This window comes from Cydia pomonella, unplaced genomic scaffold, assembly GCF_033807575.1.
Source record: "Cydia pomonella isolate Wapato2018A unplaced genomic scaffold, ilCydPomo1 PGA_scaffold_167, whole genome shotgun sequence".
NCBI lineage: Eukaryota > Metazoa > Arthropoda > Insecta > Lepidoptera > Tortricidae > Cydia > Cydia pomonella.
Genome location: NW_026907809.1, coordinates 92,462 through 119,920, shown reverse-complemented (window position 1 = coordinate 119,920; position 27,459 = coordinate 92,462). Strand labels below are relative to the sequence as shown.

Sequence of the window (27,459 nt, the reverse complement as noted above, 5' to 3'; positions counted from 1 at the left end):
TAGTGATGAGGTTTCTTTAACCACCATGTTGAAATTTGAACAAAACCGCTTCTGTAATTCTGTGTTCGGTTTGAAACCTGTCGAAGAGGGTCAAGTGGGAAAATATATACTGTCCGTTACTACAAATGCAGTTGGGGTGGACGGAATTAGTAGAGACATGGTGCTTCTTACCCTTCCTCGTACTTTGTCAATATTAACAGCCATAATCAATCGCTCTATTTTAACCGGTGAGGTGCCTTCTTTGTGGAAGTCTGCCATAGTTACGCCTCTGCCAAAGGTAGATAACCCTAGTGAGCCTAAAGATCTTCGGCCTATAAGTATTTTACCTTTTCTGTCAAAAATATTAGAAAAAGCTGTTTATGAGCAGCTGTGTAAGTATGTAGAAAACAACAATATCCTGCCTCAATTACAGTCAGGTTTTCGTAGGGGTATGGGGACAGTAACTGCCCTTATTGACGTTGTTGACAATATTATTTATGGCCAAGACTCAAGCAAGGGTACTTGCTTAGTGTTGTTGGATTTTTCTCGTGCTTTTGACTGTATAAATATAGACTTGCTTCTATCTAAATTGATTTATTATGGTGTAGACTTACGGTCACTTTCGTGGTTTAGGAGTTATCTTGCTGGTCGTATGCAGTCGGTTAAAATAGCTAAAAACGATGGCACTTTATTGGTGTCTGACTCTAGACCCCTAAATCGCGGAGTCCCACAAGGCTCCATCCTGGGTCCTTTACTCTTTATTATTTATAGCGCGGACATTGTTAACGTTATTAAACATTGTCAATATCACTTGTATGCGGATGATGTTCAGATGTACTACTCGGCCCGTCCTAGTGACTTTGCTGAGTCAATCAATAAAATTAATGAAGATCTCGAAAGTATTTCCGCTTGGGCTGAACAAAACAGTCTGTTACTAAACCCTACTAAATCAAAGTTTATGATTATGGGAAGTAAAACTCAAATTTCTCGAATCTTAGACGGTAGCCCTCAACTAAATATTAGAGGCTCATTGATAGAGCGAGTAGAAGAGGCTAGAAATCTTGGTATAATAATGGACAACCAGTTAAGGTTTGAAAAACACGTAGCAGAGTTAGCCAAATCTTGTTTTTTTAGACTGAAAATTTTGTATCAAGTAAGAAACCTTCTAAACGAAAAAGTTCGCTTGACCTTATGCGAATCGCTCATACTGTCAAAGTTGAACTACGGCGATGTGGTGTACGGGCCTCGTCTGCAACAAAAAACTCGTCGACTAATACAGCGAGTTCAAAATGCGTGTCATCGATATTGCTACACAATTCCTCCAAGGAGCCATATCACGCCGTTTTTGAACAAGTCTTCGACTTTGAATATGGTATCACGCAGACATTTACACCTTGCCTGTCTTCTCTTCGGTGTTATAAATTGCAAGTCACCCATGTATCTTCACTCGAAAATTAATATTTCTTCTTTTCACACTCGACACGGCACAAGATCTACTCGACGTTGCCTTTTAGAAGTACATCCTCATAGGACAATTGCCTTTACCGGTTGTTTCCGTTATCTTGCGACCAAATGCTGGAATGATATACCCCCGCCTTTGAGAGAGCTGAAGTCCAAAAAATCATTTAAACATAGTTTTAAAAAGATCCTCCTCGATAAACAAACCGCTGGTATTCCATACGGCTTTTTGGTCGCAGATTTCAGAATCTAACATGGTGGAGATGGCAGGCAGACACACTGTACACACTGTTCACACCCTTGCTGACTTATTTATTATCACATACGACTTATATATTATAAACATGTAACACACACATACCCTCATTTTATACATCTGCTGTGACCTGGGTTCCGGCAGAAAACCAGTGCTTTACTCGAAAGAGTGAAGAGTATCACTGAGCCGTGACCCTTTTGTCCTGCTGCAACGCACACAGTATGTAGGTAGGTACTTTTATTTTATTTTATTGTTTATTAATTATGCCTATTTTGTTGTCTCAATTTTCTTTTGTGCTATTTTTATTTTGTTCCTGTAATAATTTGTGTTCTTTATGATGATTTAAACTATATATTGTGTGTTTTTGCAGCTGCCAAATAAATGATTTATCTATCTATCTAAAAATATGTCGTTGCCGGGCCGAAAGTCACATCAAACCTGTATTGGGCTGGGTACGAAATCGGAAAAAGTCAAATAAATGAAGCTTCATAGCTATAGTTAATACGAGTATAATATAATTGTGAAAAACCATATTAATGTCAACATTCAGGGAAGAAAATGGACACTAAGTTTGTATGGAGGAGCGTGTACTTAGGTACCCTTTCTACTTTTAAACTAATTACCTAAAATTCAACCAGAATTAAATGTAAATACTCGTAGGAAAATAAATAAATTTGGCCATGTGATCGACTAGTGTATTTACGTTGTGAACCTTAGTACCCTTCGTCTTTTATGTGAAAACTGATACGATCTGGATTTTTCAAAACTATCCCTAAATATCCTATGTATTTGTAAATATGTCTACGGTATAAAATTTTTTAACACTATTGTTTGACAATAAAAAAAATTAGTAAATAATATATATTTTTTAGAATTTATCTCCTACTGGGCCCTACCGTGACCAGTTACCGTGAACAGTAGTAAGCCCTTTTGTTTGTAATTTAAATCTTATATTTTCCTTTTAATATATCCCTTCGCTATCCTAGCTAGCTAAAGGAAAATATGTATAATTAAACATTGTAATTATAAGTAAATATTGCAAAGAATTGTACGTACAAACATACTTTATAATACCCATTTTATTTTATTTTATTTTTAATAGGTATTCCTAAGCACTATATAATATTACTCTACCAGCGTTTCGTAACCTAATTTCAGATGAGAAGAAACGCCAAGAAACTCATCTGAATGTACTATTAATGTATGGAATACTGAAAACAATCGTCTATTAAATCTTATACCTTTAAACGAGCAATTCTTGTACGAAACGGCTCTAACGATTTCGCTGAAATTTGGTATATGGGTGTTTTTGGGGGTATACAATCTATCTAGATTAGTCTTATGTTTGGGAAAACGCGTGTTTTCGAGTTTTCATGCGTTTTTCTTTCGACGCAGAATATGGTCGCTAATTTCGTGTTCCCGGTCACTGTTCGTCTGGTCCAGCGGATTAAGACGCGGACTGCTAAACGAATGTTACTGGTTCGAATCTTGCCCGGTGACTAACTTTTTTTTATATATAATTTTTTAATTTTTATTGTTTTAGACAAGTTTAATTTAGTAAAAATTTTGTTAAGATTATCACCTATACACCACCATATTACAATAAATAGTTATAACCGAGCTAAGATCGGTCACCCAGGTACTATGACTTTATTTACCCTTTAATACCCTTATTTACCCCAGTTATAGATAAGCTCAATTGTCATATGTCCTCAAATAACTTTGTTCCCCTATCTCACCCAATGTAAAAATGAATCCTCAGTAACCCATCCATATGCTACTGAAAATAGATTTTAATTTATTTTATATTTAAAAAAGCGGCCAAGTGCGAGTCCATGAAGGGTTCCGTACCATTTATGACGTACATATAAAAAAAAAATTACTTACTACATCTCGTTCAAACCAATTTTCGGTGGAAGTTTGCATGGTAATGTATATCATATATTTTTTTTAGTTTTATCATTCTGTTATTTTAGAAGTTACAAGGGGGGGGGGGGGGGGGGGGGGCACACATTTTACCATTTTGGAAGTGTCTCTCGCGCAAATTATTCAGTTTAGAAAAAAATTATATTAGAAACCTCAATATCATTTTTGAAGACCTATCCATAGATACCCCACACGTATGGGTTTAATGAAAAAAAAATTTTTTATGACGTAGTAAAAAAAAAACTTCTTACTAGATCTCGTTCAAACCAATTTTCGGTGGAAGTTTGCATGGTAATGTATGTACATCATATATTTTTTTAAGTTTTATCATTCTCTTATTTTAGAAGTTACAGGGGGGGGGGGGACACATTTTACCATTTTGGAAGTGTCTCTCGCGCAAATTATTCAGTTTAGAAAAAAATTATATTAGAAACCTCAATATCATTTTTGAAGACCTATCCATAGATACCCCACACGTATGATATGGGTTTGATGAAAAAAAATTTTTGATTTTCAGTTCTAAGTATGGAGAACCCCCAAAATTTATTGTTTTTTTTTTTTCCTATTTTTGTGTGAAAATCTTAATGTGGTTCATAGAATACATCTACTTACCAAGTTTGAACAGTATAGTTCTTATAGTTTCGGAAAAAAGTGGCTGTGACATAATCGGACAGACAGACCGACATGACGAATCCATAAGGGATCCGTTTTTTACCATTTGGCTACGGAACCCTACAAACAGTTAAAACTCTAATGATTTTAGTATTGTATACAACCAAACTAAAAGTGAAAGAAAATAAATAAACCTAACACCCAAATAATGACTCTACCCTAACTCTACCCCAAATTCACCTATTCTAATGTGTGTAAAACTAGAGGCAAACCTCTATTTTTACTGGGAGGAGTGTGTGTGTGAGAGGGACCCTAATTTAAGCTCTAAACGTTCGGCCGACAAAACCGAGGTATAGCAAACCCTAGTGTCTGTGTGATTGCCTCCCACCGCTGTTTTGACCGAAGCCTGGGTACAGACGAATAAGGTGCCCTAACCATGTATATAATGTGTATAAATAAATATATTTAACAAGACAACGCTTCTTTAATTACCAACAGATTTCAATGAGCAAGGATTACTCCTAATGGTCCATACGTGAGAGCCTCATACCCCTCTGTCAGACCTTGAAGAGAACGTAAAGGGTATAATCGTCACCTATGTTGGTAAAAAATTTGACGACAGGCCCGTCTCGCGACCTGGACCTAACTCTCTACCGGATTCCCGAGTAAACCTGCTTATCACTGCTAGGTTAGGTGTACTCGGTAGGTTGACCATGCAACCGGACACTGATCTGGCTCTAAAATACAAAAAATCACAAAAATAAGTAAGTATTGACACTAAAATAACAATTGAACAGATTGACAAAGAGCAGCATAGTAGCAACGCAATGTCAAACATTCAATCGTCAAAATAACAACCTTTGTTTTTACGTCTGCGAATAAGCCAGAGAAAGTGACAATCCGACGGTCAAAAATATAATGCCCGTTCTGGCTTAAAACTGCGCTATTTATAACACTCGGCAAACGCACCAGACGTGTTAGACGTTTCTCTCATACTTATCGTATACGTCTGACTAGTTTATTACCCTTTAAACTCGATGGTACTCTTAAGTAGTTTTAAAAATCACTTTTTCTGATTAACGACCCATTACGAAACATGATTTAGTTAAAGTTTTTGTTTGTTGTTTAGGATTTCTCGTGGGAATATTTTGCTTCTATTCCATTAAACTTATGGAATTAATTTATTAGATATATACATACTATTTACTAGTATATCGATTAATATTGGAACATAATGATTGAGGTTTTTAATTTATGAAAACGATATGGACCGATTATTTGTGCCAATTTTATTATTTTATATGTTAACTAGATCTGCTATTGCGTCTCGTTACAAGCGGGCGTCCGCTATCCCTTAAGGTTTCTTTTTTTAGAAATATAGAAATTGCCCTGGTTTTATTGCTCTTGAGTATATTTTGATTAGCTCTAGAGATCCCGTTTAACAACAGCTCAAGCAAAATTAGCAACCGAGTCACGCACGGTTTTAATCTAAAAAACTTCTAGTTACCTGATACCATCTCTTTCTTCTTTGCATTTCGTTATTTACCTATTATAATGTATTATCATAACACACTAGTAGCTAAGTCATAGTCTTTATCTGTCACAGAGCCTAGAAGCTGATGTGGATGTTGTTAGCCCATTGCGTCCCTCCCGTCGAAGACCGGCGACGACCGAGTGTGTGGGAGCGAGACCGCGCGTGCAACTTCCGCCGCGGCCCAGCACCGCGCACTCCACGCGGGAACGAGCGCCGAGTAGGCTACATATGCTGAACACGCTCATGGGTAACACGCTCCTACTGTATATGGTTTAGTTATATATATGATCGGCGACGATCAAGTGTGTGGGAGCGAGACCGCGCGTTCAACTTCCGCCGCGGCCCAGTACCGCGCACTCCACTCGGGAACGAGCGCCGGGCTGTGCTCAGTCATATATTTTATATATAACGTCTATATTTTATCTATTTCGTCGGTGTTGAGGATGCGAGCTTGCGGTGGTTGTTAAAAGTCCAGAAAATACGCCAGAATGTTTATTACACTGTTATATTACATGAATTATGTTAAGTACAAAACTGTTACAATGTTAATGTTAAAATTGTTAGGAATGCATTCGGTCGCGACGGTTCCGAAAAGTGCATTATAACATTTATAACTTGTGCAAGCGGCCGCATCACCAAACTAAACTGGGTCGCGGGCGCCTGTCACGTGTTCACGTGTTCGGTGCATGTGTACTGAACATCTTGCCGAGGGCAAAAGATAGAAATTACAATAGAAATTTAAATTGTAAAAATCATAAAATGGAAGTATATCAATAAAACGTGTACAAATGTTGTATAAAATTACAAATAAAAATATATAAAACTTAAAGTCCTATAAGAATTGTTATGTTCACATAGAATCGTCAATAAATTTTTTCTTAACACTGGGGTCGTGCTCCTCTGTATAGAGAACACTATCGCGGTCATTTATTTGTACTCGCGCACTTTCACTAGGCTCACTAGATTTAACACAGTCGATGTTGCGCCTGGAGGGCTGCGGCTGCGTCCCAGCCTCTCGGAGGGGGACCTCCTCGGGGACATTCTCTTCCTCAGTTACTAACTTATAATTTTGGGCAGGGGTGTATTTACCCTAGGGCCAAGGGGGCCATGGCCCGGGATGGCAGGCTGCGAAGGGTGACGCAGTCCCCACGTTTCCAGAAGGCGCCGAGTAAGTATATAGGAAAAGAGAGCCCTCTTGAAGCATTTTAAGGAAACTAATTTCGAAGCGCTATCTCTATTTTGTATCTGAAACTAGCTATGTATGTGTGCGTGCATATCTACATAAGCATCCGTACGTGTAGGTACTTTCGTAGTACATAATATTAGATCTACTTGGGCGGTTTTCAAGTTAATTTTTTGTTTGATTTCTTGTAACTTTCATAGTTTTTTTGTTTACAAGATATGAAACAAAATATTAACTTGTGAGCCACCCAAGTAGACCTAATATTATGTATAAAAGTTTGAAGAGAATGGAACCCAATAAAAAGACATACTTTATAGTAATGCAAGTATATAATATGGTATCCAAGATAGTAATAGTTAGTTTGGAATTGTTCTTCTCTTTTCCTTTGTTCATATTTGTGCACAAAGCTGCATTAGCTTCGTCTTGTCTGACTGGTGTCTCAGTCTGACTTAGAACTCTTTCATGTGAGCATAACTGACTTGCCTAGTTCTCAACTGAGCGTGTATCTTTGACCTTAATATCCAACTGGATTCAAGATATTCCAGAGGTAAAGTAAGGACAGGTAAAGTGCACATTAGGAGAATTCCTGATAATTTCGTCTCGCTCACTAGCTCCGTAAATAATTACCTCCAGATATTATAAACACGAGTAGTGATGTCGTGGTTCGGGTCCTTCTTGTACTAATGAATTTCAGGCATAGGATGTATGTCTTGTCTACGCATGTACCTCCATAGATGCACTCTATCTCGTCTAAATTAGTGGAATCAAATTGCACAAATCTTGGCAGAGTGTTATTGGATATGTTTGTCGTAAAAAAATTAAATCATCGCTTGTTTTCATCGCTGCATGAGCGCTAAGGAGTATGGTATTTTCTTCTTACCTTCCAAAATATCTAAACAAATTACAGCAAAAGTATATAGCCAAGACGCGCGAGCATACCTCGGGCCGCGGCCGGCCGGTCGGCGACACCTCCTCGTAACTCATGAGGCCCTGGTACTTGCTACTTGCTAAATTAATTTTTTGGACAGTTTTTTCTCAATTTTGGCCACCGTAGCCTACGGAGACTAACAAGCAACGCTAAGCGGTCTTCGTAGTCTATGGGTGTTGCTATATTACGGGTGTCACATGCGTGTTTCTGACTTATGAAGTAATTATTTTTACTATGCAACCAAATGAATATTTTGTAAGTTGGCATCAATGCACTTAGTTTAAAACTGTATTCGTTTTGGTTTTGTTAGGTTGGTAGCCATTAATCGCAGTAACATTATAGCTTATAAAAGCACAAGAGCTTTTATGAGGAATAGACAATATAGACTTTTCTTGAAATCTTTTATGTATGTTCTTATATTCGTGTTAATGAATGCATAAATGACAGATAACAGTAGAGGAGTAGGAAAAATTATTAATAGAGAAATGATAAGTTCATATAAATCATATCTTGCTAAGTAACAACATTATCAATAAAGATAGGTCTTGACATACAAGGTATGCCTTTAAATTGTACCAATTTTATAGTGACATCTGGTGATGTAGTTTGCACAATCGGTGGTATAGTCAACTTTACGCAAAAGTTGGTTATCGGATCCCATTCATAGAAATCGCCGCCATCTTCACTAATGTTAACTACATTTCTAAGTGTCATGTCGCCCTCTTAGGCTAAAGGGCTGATTTTGGATTAAAGTTTAACTGTGTTAGAGTAGGTACCCCATTAGATATCGCGTTATGAGATTAAGACATATTCTAACAAAATCAATTTAAAATTAAACAACACTTACATATTATTATACAATTCCAAACTAGCCTACATCGCATTATCGCAGGAGTACGATAGTGCTGAATGACGCCAAGATACATAAAAACGAAATTATTTTTATAGATATATGCATTTTTTAAAAATAAATATTAGTTCAGTTATGTGTGTCTTAATTTTTTTCTGTTAGTTTTTGTCTGTTCTTTTTCTGTGTGTCGCTAGCGTACGTGTAGTCTTAACCTCCCCTCTTCCTGTTAGCTCCAACCCCGTCCATAAATACTTTTAGTATGTTGATTACAACACCATTTCCTAAATTATTTTCCCTGAATGGCAATTTTTGGGCTGCATTTGGTGAGCTACTGCCCCCTACCCTGCTCCACCCCCGTCCATCAATACTTTTAGTATGTTGATTACAACACCATTTCCTACATTATTTTCCCTGAATGGCAATTTTTGGGCTGCATTTGGTGAGGTACTACCCCCTACCCTATTTATGTATAGTCCCGTCTGAAAATATATTTATAGATATTTTCAGACGTGACCGTACCTACACTTTGTCCACGTATAATTTCTTGCAAACAATTTGACCAGTATAGCAAGACCCCTTATAGATAAATTTTGGGCCTTCTAGCTTCATAACCCCTTGGTGGATCCTGTTGATGTAAGGACTTAAAAGCGGCCAAGTGCGAGTCGGACTCGCCCATGAAGGGTTCCTTTATGACGTATTAAAAAAAACTACTTACTAGATCTCGTTCAACATTTTACCACTTTGGACACACATTTTACCACTTTGGTAGTGTCTCTCGCGCAAATTATTCAGTTTAGAAAAAAATGATATTAGAAACCTAAATATCATTTTTGAAGACCTATCCATAGATACCCCACACGTATGGGTTTGAAGAAAAAAAAAATTTTATTTTATTTTATGACGTATTTTTTTTTTTTTTTATTCCGAAAAGGTAAAAAAAACTACTCACTAGATCTCGTTCAAACCAATTTTCGGTGGAAGTTTGCATCGTAATGTATATCATATTTTTTTTTTAGATTTTTCATTCTGTTATTTTAGAAGTTACAGGGGGGGACACACTTTTTTTCACTTTGGAAGGTTCTCTCGGGCAAACTATTCAGTTTAGAAAAAAATGATATTAGAAACCTTAATATCATTTTTGAAGACCTATCCATAGATACCCCACATGTATGGGTATGATGAAAAAAATTTTTTTTTTTAAATTTCATGACGTATTAAAAAAAACTACTTACTAGATCTCGTTCAAACCAATTTTCGGTGGAAGTTTACATGGCAATGTGTATCATATATTTTTTTTAGATTTTTCATTCTGTTATTTTAGAAGTTACGGGGGGGGGGGGGGGGAGGGGGCACACATTTTACCACTTTGGAAGTGTCTCTCGCGCAAACTATTCATTTTAGAAAAAAATGATATTAGAAACCTCAATATCATTTTTGAAGACCTGTCCATAGATACCCCACACGTATGGGTTTGATGAAAAAAGATTTTTTGAGTTTCAGTTCTAAGTATGGGGAACCCCCAAAATTTATTGTTTTTTTTTCTATTTTTGTGTGAAAATCTTAATGCGGTTCATAGAATACATCCACTTACTAAGTTTGAACAGTACAGCTCTTATAGTTTCGGAAAAAAGTGGCTGTGACAGAATCGGACAGACAGACGGACATGACGAATCTATAAGGGTTCCGTTTTTTGCCATTTGGCTACGGAACCCTAAAAACATAATGCCCTCAAAAACACGTTTACCTAACTTCAAACTAGCCTTAGGTAGGTATCTTAATAATGTTACGTTGCATAAAATAAATGTGAAGTTCGGATTTAGACTGCACCAGCATTACTGCTGCAGTATTGCAGCGTGACATTACTGCAAGAAATGACAAATTTAATATGAATTTCTCGATAAATCTTTTTTTTTATGCATTTACTACAGTAATGCAATCGACTGCAGTAGTATTGCAGCGTAATAATATTGATACTCAAGCAAGCGAAAGATTCCAAAATTGAACCACGAGCGTAGCGAGTGCTTCGAGGAGTTGGACCTTGACCGTTGCGAGGGTTTCAAGGCACGAGGGTTAAACAAACTTTGCCTCCGATTGAAACACAAAATTTTTGACTTGACCACACCAACGCGAGGAAATACTAACTATGAAATACCAAAAAACAATCTATCCAAATAAAATCCAAATAAACGTAATTATAAAATTATCATTTAAAAGTCAATTCTATCAGCTAACAAGGAACCAACTCAAAATTTGCATCTGATTACATTGTCCCCATGTGGATGAAATGCAACTTTCTCATTCGTTTTTGAACAATCAAATAGGGCCTTTACCAGTTGGTGTGGTGAAAACATAATATATGTATGTATGTGTTTGCAATAACGTTTACGAGTTGTTAATAAAGTCAGTACGCTGTTTGTTCATAAGTCATAACTCACAACTGGTTTTGGAATTTGTACAATTTTTTGTTAGCTAATCCCCATGAGGATAAACAATTCTTCGTATATTAAGTATGTGAAATTGCAAAAGTGCGTAATATTGGCGTCAACAACGACATCAAGAGTTCAACTAGTTCAAGCCCCAAGTCATATGTCAAAATAACACATCTCGTCTATTTTAACTGGGTGTTTTTATGGCTCTATGCAAAACAATCTTTTTTTCCTGTACCCGCCGCCTAAAAGCATATAATTTGAGTTACGCTCTCATTTTAAACTAAAGTAAATATGGGTAAGTGTGACATACTTTTGTAAAAGTTAACTTTGAACTAATAAATCAAGACCATAAAGTTAGATTTCGAACTGTGCCCTAAGGTACAATATTATAAGGTTCAACTTTAGCTGAAAACAATGTGTTTTATGTTAGTTTGATGATTTATAGATGGTATTTAAGATCTTTAATGAAAGTAGAGTCAGAGTCACACTTCCCCAGCAAAATGAGGTGTGACTACATTGTTAGTGCACGTTAGACAACAGTCTTTAATATTAAAATGCAATAACAATGATACGTAACGATGATAATTTATTAATTTTGATCTATACTATATACTTCTGATATGATCTATAAAATATAATCCGGGGTAACTGTGGCATATACAGCTCCAAGTTTTTGACCCCAGCTTGTATGTTCCAAGCTGGGGTCAAAAACCTTTTTTAAGTAAAAAATACACGTTAAAGAAAAAAATATTTAGTAGAGCTTTGAAAAAATAATTTGTCAAAACAAAAATTACCTTCTCTATTTAGTAAAATAAATAAATATTATAGGGACATTCTTACACAAATTGACTAAGTCCCACGGTAAGCCAAGAAAGCTTGTGTTGTGGGTACTCAGACAACGATATATATAATATACAAATACTTAAATACATAGAAAATGCCTATGACTCAGGAACAAATATCAGTGCTCATCACACAAATAAATGCCCTTACCAGGATTCGAACTCAGGACCATCGGCTTCGTAGGCAAAATAAATAGGTACCTACATGTCGTCGCGGTACCTTCGGACTAAAAACACCCTTCTATTCTATAGCGCTGTGGCGTTCGTTGTCTAAGCCGGCATACCGGTGAGATAAAAAAATAAGGTAGGTACGTAAATTAATAAGTCCACGCAGACGAAGTCGCGGGCAAATCTTAGTCATTGATAATACAAGAAATAATCGTTTACGATCTCTGATACGGGGCAAGTGTAACACACAGTCACACTTGCCTCAAGTGAGATAGACATACTTTCCCAGTCACTCATTTTTTAGGCTACGTTTTTAAATGCACATTACTTAATTCCTTATTTCCCCTTATTTAAAAGAAATTTTAAAATTTACTTGAAGATTTTTATTTTAGTATTTACCTATTCACAATAAACGGATTTGACGATTATGCTTCGAATTTTATAAAGATAAATGCTTCGTGTGAGCTGCAACTCGTAAACAATTGTGAGATACTTCTCGTAATACATTGGATTGGATCGTTTATTTACTCATGACAACAGATAATAGCAGTATCAATATCTCAATTAGTTAAAGTAATATGAAAGTCAGTTACACTTGCCTCGTAGCTACACTTATCCATACTTACTGACCTTACTTAAGTTTTCTTTTAAGCGGATGTTACGTAAGCATTTGCTAAAACAAGAGTTCGAATAATATCCATCATTATTATACTTATAGTATGTATTCTATAAATATATGGTTGTGTATATATTGTTATTATTTATTTATGTAGTTTATAAGTATGGTTTGTTTTTTTCTTATTTATTCAATATATTTCTTTCTCTGCACCAATTCTAGGTATTTCTGTTTGGGCCTATGATTGACTGGTAGAAAATGCCATTTGGCATTAACGCAGCGGCTTACGTAAGCGAATAACTCGCGAATGCGACGCGGCGCGGCGCGGGGGCCCAACGGCATTCGCGTTCACAACGAGATCGCCCACGTAGGACAATTCCGTAGGTACCAAAGGATTGAATTCACCCGCGCCGCTTCACGTTCGCGAGTTATTCGCTCACGTAAGCCGCGGCGTTAGTCCGCCATTTGTACATTGTTGTATATATTCTGTGCAATAAAGTTTAAATAAATAAATTTGAACATTGTACGGAATTCCTCGTGCTAAGCATCCTTTCTTTAGTCTTGAATAAGGTAAAATCTTAAGGTAAATAAGTGTTATTTTTTGGTACAGATGAGGAGTGGCGCAACAGTGGCAGCAGATTGACTTCGCAGCACCCAGTGTGCGGTAACATAGCGAGAGCCTTGCGGCGCCCGCAGACGGCTCAGCAGACGCATTTGGGTAAGTGAGCAACCCATGGGCCAGAGGGCCTAACACGAACTCCTAAGCTTGCGAATTGCGGGCATCTTTCTCTTTAACTCCAATTAAGGCGCAAAGAGAGATGCCCGCAATTTGCGAACTTCGGTACAACTTGTTCAAACCAAACCAAGATATGGTTTGACTCTAACGTTTTTCCCGAACGTCAGTACGTTCAACAATCAGTTGATAATATGTTGGCGCAGATTCTGTGTATTACCTACAGAACTAAGTACCTACACGTTTACCTGCCATAAGTCGATCATACGTATTATCTATTGCTAATGTAATATAACGTAAAATTAGTTGTTTAAGAGTGCAGTTTGTTCAGATAGGGAAATTAGTAAAGTACACATTTTAGTAGGTATAACAGAATGTGAACGCTACGCATGACTAGGTTCGCCCAAGTTCACTAGCTTGTAGATAATTATGTTAGTGGAAGCCGTAAGAGCCCAATTTCGAAAAAAAACCGCAAATTGATGTACAGTTTAGCCATTCGGCACACGCATACCAGAAGTAAAACAAAAATTTTGACCCACAGTTTCTAAAAAAAAATCCCTTAGGACCCCTCCGAGCCGAGTCCTTTATTTTTTTGTATGTGATTTTTTTTTCAGTAACCTATCGTGTGTGGTATCTTATGAAAGGGCTTTCTGAGGCGATTCTAAAAATATACCACTTCATTACATTTTAACCATTTTTTAAATTAAAACAAAAATAATTTTCATAAACATACCAAGTTTGGGCTCCTCCCGATACGATATGGCTGATTTGTTTTTTGTACAATATACCACAAATGATACGGGATATCCTCATATTTAACCCCAATCAAGCAATCGATAGGTTTCTGAAAAAAAAAAGAAAATTGACATAAGGTGACTGTGGGCAAGACCGGCATACTTTATTTATTTTTTACGTCGGAGTATTCTAGCTCCGTTAATTATTCACCTACGTGACCGCTTGTAATCAAATACGATGAAGAATTTCATAAATAATAGTTAAGCTATAGTGACAGACTATTTTAATCATGAATTAAGCAAAGACAATAGTATTTTTTAAAATTCGGCGAGTAGACGGACTTCCCGTGTAGTTTAAGGTTAGTCCGTCTTGTAACGATATCAGCCATACAATGGGTGCTTAAATGTTCGTATTCGAATACCTTACAAAGAATGAAACAAGACAATGAAAAGTGTACTCTAAACTTGTTAATATAGGGCTTAGATCCGAAATTAACACAATTTTTCATATTTAATATATTACGTAAATGGGGTGGTAAACCTTTTTTTGGAAAATACTTATACGTCGCATTATCACTTCGAGTTCCATACACGTAATGACTTGTTTAGGCAGGTTGCTCTGAAGTTCGTTGTCACAGCGCCATCTGTTCCAGAGTGAGGGAACTAGCGCGAAAAACTGACTTATAAACTCGACGCTAAACCGGCAAACGCTTTCATATTTAAAAGTTATAACGTGTTGACGGACTTGCCTTGTAGACGGTCTTGCCCACAGTGACCTTACAAAAAAATATGGGGCCTCGGCACTCGGAAATTATTTCCCTCCGGCCGTTCTGGCAACTAGTTGTTGAAAAATAAGAAATAATCTTGTTACGCAACTAGTTGCCCAAAAAGAAAATTTATTCCTGAACCACAACTACCGTAGATGACAGTGGAGTTTCGCAACCAGTTGTCGAAAAGGAATTAAATGTCTTTGTTTACAACTGGTCACCAAATAAGACTTTCTCATTTCACAGCTATATATATATATATTATTGATAAAAAAATAACATGTTTGACTTATTGCTTTAAGAAGTGAGTTGTCATTGTCGCTTCGTATAACAGTAATTGAAATTAAACAAAACAGAGCAAAATGTCGAGCTTCGAAACATCAAAGAAACTCTTGCAGACGCCAGAGATCGAAGGGGAGTGTATATTTCCATGCTTCAGAATCTTGAATGCTTCCGAACAGACTTCAGACCGGTACCCAACATACTGAGGATAAATTTCTTGTGCAAGCTCAATTTTTTTATTTCACCATGATTTTATTCTTGCAAATTCTTATTCAAATAATGATTTTATTCTTGAATTCCCAACACTGTATGCAAGTACTTTTATATGTACGTTTGTTTTTGAAGCCTTGGAAACTAGCCACATTTTCTCTAACTGTCTGAGCTCTATTCTTCGTTGGTAACTGGATATCAAACAGGAATAGATATTCTTTTTGGGCAACTAGTGGCCTAACACGGTGATATATTCTTTTTTGACAACTGGTTACGAAACTTGGTTGCCAAAACGGCCGGAGGGAATTATTTTAGGAACTGCGGGTCAATATTTTTGTTTTGACTTCTAGTATGCGTGTGCCAAATGGTTAAACTGTACATCGATTTGCTATTTTTTTTGGCGTACACCTTACACTATGTCGATGTAATTGTAAAATCTAGTGTAGACTACATTGATACTTTAATTTCAACGTTGTAAACTGAGGTTCTGGACTATAACCGTGAAAATTTCGATTTTCAATTGTTCGTCAATTAAGGGCATTTTTCTCTGTCACTCTAATCATCTTAGTGAGAGTAAAAGAGAAAGATCTTCGCAATTTGCGAATTTCGGTTTTCGCGGTAGGCCTCCTTTGCCCGATCACGATTGACAGTCGAACTAGCGCTATTCGCTGCGTGCAAACCGGGTGGTGGTATAATAATCAAAATTTAACTTTCTGCCTCTCTTTCGTTCTTGCATAAGCGATAGAGAGGCAGATACAGAAATGTTTTTTATTGATCGCGGTAGAGCCTCTGAGCGGCATGAGCTGTTAGATGTCATAGGTTTTGGAGTAAACATTGATTGGGTTCCCCGCGGTTTACATCGATTTTTGACTAGTTTTGAGTCGTTACTCCTACATTTGCACTATAGATAGAATTCTAAGACAAACGGCTATCGGTTCTTTAATCTTTTATCTCCATTCTGGTCTGCCGGATTTTGAAAGAAATGAACACTTATTTTTTTGTGTTTTTTTTAATAAGTATATTCTTTACACATTTTCTAATAAAACACTTTTTTCGTTACTCGATTGCTGTGAAGGATTTTACATGTATGAAAACTACACATTTTGGTTCGTCTTTGACGTCCCTAAAAATTGGTCAGAGATTTTAATTTTAAACTAATGAATACAAAAGTTATGGCCAGTAAACATGTATTTTAGCCTAAAATTGTTCAACTTTGATGCCAGCTATATCTCGAAGACTGAAATTTGAAGTAAATATGCTTACAGCCGTTGCTGTTAATATGATAAGCTACAAAAGACATTAGAAAACTAAGGGATTCAGATAGAAGGTCATTGGCGTTAGGGACCCCCTTAAAGATAAATATGATCCTAACAAAATGAGTTGTTGCGAATTGTACAAACATTGATACACACAACAAGAATAGTGACTGCAAAAACTACAAATTTCCAAAAATATAGTAAAAGTAAGAAAAACGAAATACTTAAGTGGATAATTGCCGTAAGAAGAAAAGAGTTAGTCACCGAACCTGCTAAAAAATGGACAAGCAAGTTCATTTTTAACTGAAAACAACAATGTTAAAGTACGAGCCCCAATGCATTTTAGTTCGTCTAGTCACACTTTAAAGTACAATTACTGATTTCAAAGACTGGTATTTAACCCAGGTTGACTTTGATGATTAATCAAATACGTTACACACATTTACCCCTTATTCATAAACGTGTACTAAAGTTACGATGCCGCTAATAATCATTTATCCCTTTCCATCGTACCAATACGTCGGAAAAGGACAAACGATTATTAGCGGCATCGTAACTTTAGTACAGGTTTATGAATAAGGGAGAAAGTCACTAAAACCAGTTTAATCTTGCGTTGTACAAAGTGTAATAATGTTATTTAATTTAATATAATTATGTCATAAAATTAACATCTCACGTCACGTTTCACGATGGACCCAGTTTTAAATATATATGTTTTAAAATGTGTTCAAAACGCGAAAGTTTTAAACGATATATCTCACGTCTTATTTTATATGTGAGACAAAACAGGTCGTCTAATATTTAATTTATAATATGAAGTGATGAATCCAAATTTGAAGTCGCAATTGGCAATGAACGAACTGAATACATTCGAGAAAACGAATGCATTTTACAGTCTTAAGCTCAAGATCAAGCTTCTACCATCTATGATGATTTGGGGCTGCATGTCGTCACAGGTTGTAGGCTGTCTGAAATATATAGATGGAGCCGTCAATGCACAAGAAATACAAAAGCATCTTGCTAGAGAGTTTTTTGCCGTGTATTTCGACGTTAGAACATAGAAATGCATTTACCTAAATTAATAAATAAAATAAAATAGCCATTTATTTCGACCTTATTAAATTATTATATTTTTGTCAGGTTAAGTTTGTCAAATAATGCATTTACCTACTTCTCATCAAAACTGCAATTTTTACTTGATTGTAAATTTACATTTTTTTCGAAAAAACAGTTATTATCGGTTATTTTTCGGGCATAACCGTAACCGAAACCGGTTATGAAATTTGGCCGGTTATTGCATTCCCTAATGGGCCCGTTCAAAGATTACTTCAGCTGTCTATACAATGCTCAAACTTTCCTCAGAATATGCCTTGTCTACCATTAATAACTATTTGATAAGATGTTTAGTAAACACCCCTATAATGGAACAGGCACCAGTAATGGGATGGCATAGACAAATCCCGTAAAACAAGTATTTACCATCAGTTTTTAATCGCTGGCAATCTTTTACCATAAACAAGAGCCAAAGAGCTGCTTAAGTTGAATTTTTCGTTGATATTTGTTAGTTTGATAATTAATGGCGACATACATCCCATGACTGGAGCAAAAAACCGTAGTTTTAATTGGTTAATAATATTGAGACCAATTGCAGTAGCTTTCATTAAATACACAAAAAACATAAAGGACGAATTCGACATTCAACTTTTAAAGCATAAAGCGGTAGAAATTTTACAGATTACTCTTAAATGTCCCATGATTGGTGCCGTTAACATAGATAAAACCTATTTAACCCAAGGTTCGAAACCAGTGCCCTTATCTAAAATACCCAATTTACCAGGATTGGCAATTCCTCAATCGACAAGAGCAAAGTTCTTAAGTTATGATGATGATGAATACGACTTTTAATATGTTACGCAAAGTCAGTTGACGAAAGATCAGAAAATATATGTGAAATAAAAGCAAAGTTCAATATTAAGAATATGGGTTGTTGTTTACTTTGCCGGCAAAAGAATTGAGATCTATGTATGGGTGCCCAGTTCTAGTTCACTTCGGATGTAATTATCTATGTTACTTTTTTAAAATTTAGTTTGTTGGTATAACAACTAGCCGACACGTGATGTAAAAAAGGTGACTCATGCGCTAATTGCAGTTGAAGATTGAGAAGTTGGTAGGGTCGGACCAAGCCAAGTCTGCACGAACTTGCTATGGGAAAGTCAAGACAAATCAATTTTCTATGAAAATATTACGTTTATAGCTTTCCACAATCTGTCGCGTCAAAGTTGGTGCTCTACTGCAATGAATTTATACATAATTGAATTTTTCAGAAGAAGAAGAGAAGCTGTTAGTGAGTGAGAGTGTTGAAAACGCGATGCGCGCTGTCGCGAAGGAGATACCCCGCGCACCTTGCGTGGAGGATTGGGCTCAGTTCAGGAAACTTACCGGGTTAGTTTTGCACTAATATTGTTCATATTTTATAATCCTTTATGATACCCGTCCTGACCAGAATGCAAGTAGTAAAAGTAGCATGTGTCAGAGGACTTAGATATGACGAAAAGTGAGCACCTTGCCCAGTGGTTCTTCACCTTTCACCGATAAGGGACCTCTTGACTCTTGACAAGGCCAGGGAACACCGACTGTGTCTGTGGGCGTGTTCTGTTTATAAATTCGTTGAAGACTTCGGGTGCCCGCAATTTACACAATACACATTACGTATAATTTGCGGAAATAAAGCGGTTAGGCGCGTATTTTTTACTTGTTCATTTTACAGCTGACGGTCTTTCCACCGCGATATAACCGGCTAACGAAATAAGCTCCTGGCCTGGCTGGAATAACTACGGCGTTGATAGAATAGAACTTAGCGGGGCGGGGGGAGCGGCGTAATTCTGTGGTTCATCACGCACACAAGCAAAGGCAGCATCGACAATATACGACGTACGCTGGGACAAACACTTAAACATGTTTAATATATAAGTACTTAGGACTATTGTAAATACCACTTGGGGACAAGTTTTAACAAACGAATTTTTTTTTGACCCTATTAACCCATTACTGCCTATTGTACCAACTTGGGTACACCTGGGTTACGGCATTTGATTCGATTTTGTACTGTAATTCTACCTATTAACAGCATTCGAAAAATGGTGGGTCCCCAAAAGTGGTCGTGGGCATAAATACGAGTATAATGACATAATGAGACATGAAAGTCTAGAGCCTATCACGAAGGTCACCGATGACAGGATTGACAGGTACTTAACTCGATTTCTCAACGTTATGTCATGACGCCACCTGCAAACAAATTTCTATGCAGGTGGGTCACTTAACTCTACAGCTCACTGTACTATTTACACGTGGACTGGTAGTTTTTTCTTACTGTGTAAACGGTTTCTCCCATTGCTTATTTACTTAACTCTTGGACTGAGTGAACAAAGATGAGTAAACATGGATGTGCGTGTTTGAGTTAGTTGTTTACTTTAAAAATAATGAATTTATTAATAGGCATCACAATATTATCACCGTGAGACAATTTGGAACAAAACAAGTTGTAAGATTTTTGTCCAAATATTTTTTTCCATACCAATAGTATAGGTGGAAATAGAGCTTTCTATTTCTATCTCCTACTTACCTAAAATCGATTGGTCTAATTACCATAATAGATACCTACACTAATAACCCTAAGGCCCTCAGCACACAGAGCGTAAGCGTAAGCGTATCTTATAAACATTACGAGTACGAGACGCGTGTAGAGTCAAACCAAGATAGGTGGGCAGCGATTTTGGCAGCCTAGACAGTGCAAGTTTTATTTTAAAAGTCAAACTTCTACGAAATTATGACGTTTACTTAACACTTCCACAGTCTGGGTTATCATTATCAAAATCGCTGCCAACGTATCTTGGCCTGACTCTTTAGAGTTCTGGGCACCAATCATTTTATAAGTGATACCCATCTCATTAGTTGAAATCATGTTGTCGCTGGCGTCAGATACCTTCGATCTACGATCTTATTTTCTCGCCAGGTGAAGATTTTTTATTGTTTGATTATGTCAGAAGTTTTGTTTTTTACGCGTGTATTACGTAGGGGCTTTAGAAATTTCATACGCTACGCCGACGCTTCGTGTGCGGACTTGTTTGAAGTTGTTCATGCTCGTTGCGCTCTCGTTCTACGCGCGTATTACGATACGCTTACGCCTCTCTTACGCTTACGCCGTGTGCTGAGGGCCTAACTGCCATCATTTACTTACTCATTTTTATTTCTTAGCATCGACATCGAGTTCGACTTTGAAGCACGACCACAAGGGGATGCTAGCACCGCGTTGGATCGTCTGGAACAAATAGAAAAAGAGACGTTGGAAAGGCTGCAAGAGGAGGCTTTGAAGGAGACGTGTAGTACAAATATACCGTCCACGTCGGCCGGGAGGTTCGACATGCGAGCTCCGAGCGAGTGTGACGCGTGGAGCGGCTCGGGGGACTCCATCCGGGAGCCCCGCGGCCCCCGGCCAGACCCGAGGCTCGAGGTCGACGTGCTGTTTAATAATATTATTGCTATGGGTATTGAATCGCAACACTAATTAGATATACAATAGAGGGATTTGAGAATTACAACTTTCAATATGTCACGGTTTGAATAGCGAATCTAATGTCACATGTAACTGTGTTGGGAGTTACTTGTAAAAACCTCAGTAATTCCACTTATTGAATGGACTCTACGACATGTCACGTTATTAAAATAAACGGAATAGATTAGGGAATTGTTATAATTAATTCTAAAGGTTGATTCTCGATGTTAACATAACGTAACGCTAACAATCTTTATCACTTGAAGTAGGTGGTAAAAGTATGTGACTTTCAAACCGGAGAGGAACCTTTCGAGCCAGGTGAAGGAAATCATTTTTGAGGAAAATGGGCTAATCCCATCCATAGCAGTCAGTAAAAAAATGACATTTTAGGGCTTAAAACAGACGGTCTGTAAGAATAATGTAAAGCCAAGAATTTGAAAATAAAGAATTTTTTCATGATTTTTTCTGTCTAGCTAACTTTTTGGTTTTGCTTAGAGTCTGCGTTGCAAATATAGTCTTTGCGTTAACCCCCTCTTAAGGGCTGTCTTTTTAGCAGTAGTCAGATTGTACCGTCGGTTGAGGAAATTGATTCTTTAGCAATTTGCGGTTCAAATGAATTTGGTTGTACATACTTATGCGAAGAACTGGCCAATGTAAAGTGATGAACCGTAAACTGCTAAAGGATCAATTCCCTCGACTGTACCTACATAAGAATATCTGCATCTAAAGTGTGCTATGAGATAAATAAAATACGCTTTATCATTCATTTATGTAATGATATTTATTTGTTTTTGAAGACTTATTTTTTGGCCATTGTTGTGGTGAATGTTTGAGATGAATTAAATACCTGTGATGGAGTTAGCTAGTTTTTTATTGAGTACTATGGTAGTGATACCTCTATAAGGTGAACTCTGACCCCAAGATGTTAAAAGATCTCCTTCGGTGTCGTCGTGTTTATATGCGATTATCAGAGGGCCTACCGCGAACACTAAAGTTTGCAAATTGCGGGCATCTTTTTCTGTCGCTCAAGAGAAAGATGTCCGCAATCTGCGAACTTTGGCTTCTCTGAGGATTTCCGAGTCGTGTACCGAGTCGGTATAGACAGTGGCGTAGCGTACCTTGCCGGGGCCCCGTATAAAAATTTGTTTGAGGGCCCTTAGGAAGGGTAAAGATTTCTCACAAAAACGCACGTTGGGGGCCCCCGTGGCCCGAGGGCCCCCATATAATTGATACGGCAGATACGGCGGTAGCTACGCCCCTGGGTATAGATAGAAGGTATCGACTTTCTCATCAATACTACGCTATCGACAGATTTCTTCTTGGCAAATTCAAGCAAGTCATGTTACTAGCTAGCCAGAATCGAGCTACTAGACGCTGCAAGTAGCGGACGTGTACATAGTGCTAAGTAACTACAAAGCGCTTCCTAATCTTAACACAGTAATAGTCACTGTAGGTATAGTCAGACTTCAGAGTCAGTCAGAGAGCCGGCGCCGCGATCACTGCACGTGCCCGCGCCAACATGAGCGTTCTAGACGCGATCACGCGTTTCGTAGTGTTTAACCTACTTACTGTTTACTACAGTATCCTCACATTGGGATATTTCGCTGTGAGATATGTCAAGAACCCCTTTGCGGATCCTTGGGCCCAGAAGCTGCGACTGGAACCGCCGGCCTGCCTAACGGACCCTAAATATGGAGTACATAAGTACATTAAAGTTAATGTGAGTTTCTTGTTGACTGTTGTTAATTTAAAAACGAATTAATTTAATTGATTACTAATGACCCGCCCCGGCTTCGCACGGGTCACACAAAACAATTTAACTAACCTAACCTAAACCTTCCTCAAGAATTTATCATACAAGGGGGTAAAGTTTTGAGTCCTGAGCATGCGTAACATTCTCAAATTGAACGACGAGTGTAGCGAGTGGGTCCAGAGGGCCTACCGCGAACCACGTTCGACGTATTGCCTCTCTATTGCACTTGTAAATTCGTAGCTAAGTGTAACAGGGAGGCAAGTTGAGGCAACACGTCGAACGTGGTTCGCGTTCGCGGTAGGCCCTCAGCCCCCAGCTAACGTGAAAAAACTACTTCAATAAAATTTGGTTCAAATTAACTACTTTGCACTCCTGTGGATAATAGAAAGCATTTCTCTCACCGTTTTCAATGTATAAAAAGCCTTTCCGGGTTGAGAGTGATAAATAAATTCAAGTAAGTACCTTGTAAGTACCGACCTATGCAGGTTGTAAATTTAGTAACCTGCAATATTTTACGATGTGAATATATAGGTCATGGTCATGAGCAGGGGGCAACACTTAGAAATGTAGTTGACATTAGTATAGTGGATGTGCTACAACGGAAAACACCGCATACATTATACATCGACGATTTTTGGTACACAGGTACTTAGACCAAAACATTTTATTTTTCCACTAGTTCCTAAAAATACCCCCCCTAGCCTCCTTAGACGTCCTCAAGCGTCACCTGACCACTTGCGGTATACCGAGTGATTCCTGGGAGAAACTGGCGATGCGTAGAACGGAATGGCGCGAAACTGTGCATAAAAAGGTAGAGCAATACGAGCAGCGGCGCTTGGAAGACCTGGATGCCAAGCGCCATCTCCGTAAGACGCGACCGAGGCCCTCATATACCTATACCTACAACCCAGCTGGTCAGCTTCATTGCACACCATGCGATCGCATTTTCAAAACCAAATTTGGCTTTGCAAGTCATATTAGAGCTTTCCATGTTTCCGAATAAAAACAGTTGAAAGAGTCGCCGTCGTCGGATACGGCGAGGAGGACTATATATACATCGACGATTTTTGGTACACAGGTACTTAGACCAAAACATTTAATTTTTCCACTAGTTCCTAAAAATACCCCCCTTAGCCTTCTGTCGCCGCCGCCGCGCCGTCATAAAAGGTATTAGAGCTGCGCAACACTAAGCGATTTCATTGATTATCGATAGATTTTAATTTTTTACTTTCTTACTCTAGAACTCCCCCTAAGAATGAAACCTGAAGTTTTTTTTTAATTTCTGGGAAGTACGTGGCTAAAAGTTGATAGTGTTATATATTTTTAGTAACGTCTCTTTATGCCCTTTCATTTGATACCTCACACGATAGGTTTTGGAAGAAGAAAAATCCAATCCCATACAAAAATTGATGAAGTCATAACTTTCCCCCCATGGGGGGGATTTTTAGGAACTAGCGGAGAAATTAAAAGTTTAAGTCTAAAGTACCTGTGTACCAAGTGGCTTCGATGTAGATATATATGCGGCAATTTTAGACATAGGTCAAAAATAAAATAAAAAAACAAAAAAGTTAAAAATCTTAAAAAACTTTACAAATTACTTTATTTTACGTTTGATATGAGGACATCACAAGACGTTTGGAGTATGTTTTAGAAAAAATCCCCGAGCCACATCTCACCTGGGGGATAGGGAATGCAAAAACCGGAGGTTTTATAAAACCGGTTTTTTTCTTCGGTTTTACCAAAAAGTTTTTTTTTGTTACGGTTTTTAGAATCAACAATTCTTAAATTCATCGCCATGGAATAAAGAAAAGATTGCTTCACGTGTAAAAACGAATGCTAGTATAGTATATACACGATTTTATCACGAAATTAAAGACAGAATATCTGACTATTTTATTGTCAAATGACTTAATGTTATTTGTAACTAGGAATAGGAACAAACCAATTTTATTAAATTATTTTTTTGGTTTGTTGGTTACACACCGATGGGATAGGTCATTTTTTCTTAAATATATGACAATATCAATTTATAATTTAATGTTATTTGTCTTAAATCAAATGGCTCAACCCGAATTCTTGCTCTAAGTTTTTCGCTGTCTTCTAGTATATATTCAAGTAGTTAATTCGTTTACTGTTACTACCTTCCTTTATAAAATATTTGCTAAGTTATTATGGATTTGTAAAGTAGGAAATAAATGAAACAAGCTAATACAACAATTCACGTCACGTGCTTCTTCTCGAAAAGTCAATTAGAAAAGAAACTGATGGTGTTAGCTTAAACTGGGCAAACACAGGTAGTTAAGTAATTCCATTATTAATTAGGGTTTGAACCACCCTTTCCTATCAGTGCGAAAGAGACAAAAAAGGTTGTCGGTAAGTCCTTATCACCGAACCAATAAAAGACTAAAGCTGCCATTAATATAATTGATTACGTGGAATTTTTGTACAGCGCATCGCATAATAAAATTATAAGTAAGACCTTTTATACCCATTTTTATTAAAAAGTACTACTATACAATTCGTACACCAGCACGGATGTCCTGCCACTGCCAGTACTTTATATTATTTCAATCTTTCGTATTTTTGTATTTTGTACCGTAAAAATTCATTTAGCGTTACAAATGATCAAACTAACACAACACCACATTATTAAATTTGATATCGATTCAACCGGTTTAGGACCGATTTATACCCTTATAATGTATAAAACATGCAACTTAGGTAAATAAAAAAAACCGAATAAAACCGAAACCGGTTTTTACAAATTCTAAAAACCCGGTTTTGGGTTTCCGTCAAAAAACCGGTTTAGGTTTCGGTTAAAACCGGTTTGCATTCCCTACTTTCCCTACTGGGGGAGCCCAAATTTGGCATGTTTCGAAAATGTTTTTGTAGATTTTTAGGAAACAGATGGCTAACAGGTAAGAGTGTAGTATATTTCTAGAATCTTCTCATAATGCTCTTTCATTTGATACCCCACACGATAAGTTAAAAAAAAAATTTTTTCAAATCCCATACAAAAATTTTATGACGTTATTACTCCCCCCTAAGGGGGGATTGTTAGGAACTTGAGAAAAATTAAATGTTTTGGTCTAAAGTACCTGTGTACCAAAAATCGTTGATTTAGATATCTATGCGGCAAAGTAGCTTTTTTTTCCGTTGTAGCACATCTTTAAGTAAAGATAGCGACGATCGATTATGCAAGCTGCATCACCAGATGTCACTATTAAATGGATACAATTTAAAGGCATGAATACAACTTAAGAAGTTTGCATATACCTCGTATGTCAAGATCTATTTTTTATTCATAATGTTGTTACCTAGTAACTGGGGGCCTACCGCGAAAACCGAAATTTGCAAATTGCGGGGATCTTTCTCTTTTACTTTCATTAAAACGTAATTAGAGTGACAGAGAAAAATGCCCGCAATTGACGAATTTCGATTTTCCCGGTAGCCGCCCTGTTATTTATTGTCAAAAAAAAGTAAACAGAGACATGATTGATATGAACTAATTATTTCTCTATTAATTTTAAAGTGCAGAGCCTCTGCTCTATTTTACTCTTAAAATCGAAGCAAGCATTAAACACGAGTCAAATTCAAATAGGGAAATTAGAATTCCAATAAGTAGTCCCAATCTTGGACTAATCATTCTCTTTACTCTATGGTCCCAATGTTACAAAACCTGGAGGTTTAAAAAAATTAACTAATTAATAAATTAATAATTATAATAAACTAAATGTTGTGTATGAAAACGACGGTTGGATGACAACTGATTTTATTTTATAGTTCTACCCACAACATCTTCCCCTTTTAAGGATTACAAACTAATACTAAGATACATAACTTGTATGAAATTTGTTGACCTTACATACCCCAATAAATAGGGTTTTATTAACTTAATAAAGTATACGCATGCCTTATATAATATATCAAATAAAATACATTTGAATGTATGTATAGAGTGATGCGGGACAAAACGTGATTACTCGGTTATTTGTCCACGTCGTTTTCTGATTGTTATCATGGGGGAATGTGACTCGACAACAGTTTCCTCAGATGACTCCGCAGACGAAAAGCGGTCCATGTCAGGTGAAAATTCCTGTTCCGCATCACCCTCATCTTTACGATCAACACTGACTTGGTCACTATCATGTGACAAGCATTTTATGAGATGTCTTCTATTTCTTCTATAAACTCCTCTTTTATTTTTCACTATATACGATCTAGGTGTATTACTTTTTGATACAATTTGCCCTCTCGTTCTGTAATTTCTGTCTAGTATAATAACATTATCACCTTTATTCAAAGTTGGTAACGCCTTACACCGCTGATCGTAGTACCGCTTACTTTTTTGTTGATTGCTAACAATCACGCCGTGTTGATCGGCTGGTACT

The 27,459-nt window shown here is 37.1% G+C and overlaps 2 protein-coding genes across 2 annotated transcripts in view; both read left to right on the top strand.

Moving 5' to 3' along the window:
- LOC133533455 (uncharacterized) overlaps positions 1-21,674 on the top strand; it is a 28,123-nt gene extending 6,449 nt beyond the window's left edge. The window contains exons 8-11 of the mRNA XM_061872438.1: positions 5,838-6,012; positions 13,392-13,499; positions 19,088-19,205; positions 21,018-21,674. Coding sequence (XP_061728422.1) covers positions 5,838-6,012; positions 13,392-13,499; positions 19,088-19,205; positions 21,018-21,327 — 711 coding nt within the window. The 3' untranslated portion in view covers positions 21,328-21,674. The remainder of the gene's footprint in view (positions 1-5,837; positions 6,013-13,391; positions 13,500-19,087; positions 19,206-21,017) is intronic.
- A 1,133-nt stretch (positions 21,675-22,807) lies between these two features.
- LOC133533467 (epoxide hydrolase 3-like) overlaps positions 22,808-27,459 on the top strand; it is a 33,359-nt gene continuing 28,707 nt past the window's right edge. The window contains exon 1 of the mRNA XM_061872456.1: positions 22,808-23,035. Within this exon, the coding sequence (XP_061728440.1) occupies positions 22,835-23,035 (201 nt within the window). The 5' untranslated portion in view covers positions 22,808-22,834. The remainder of the gene's footprint in view (positions 23,036-27,459) is intronic.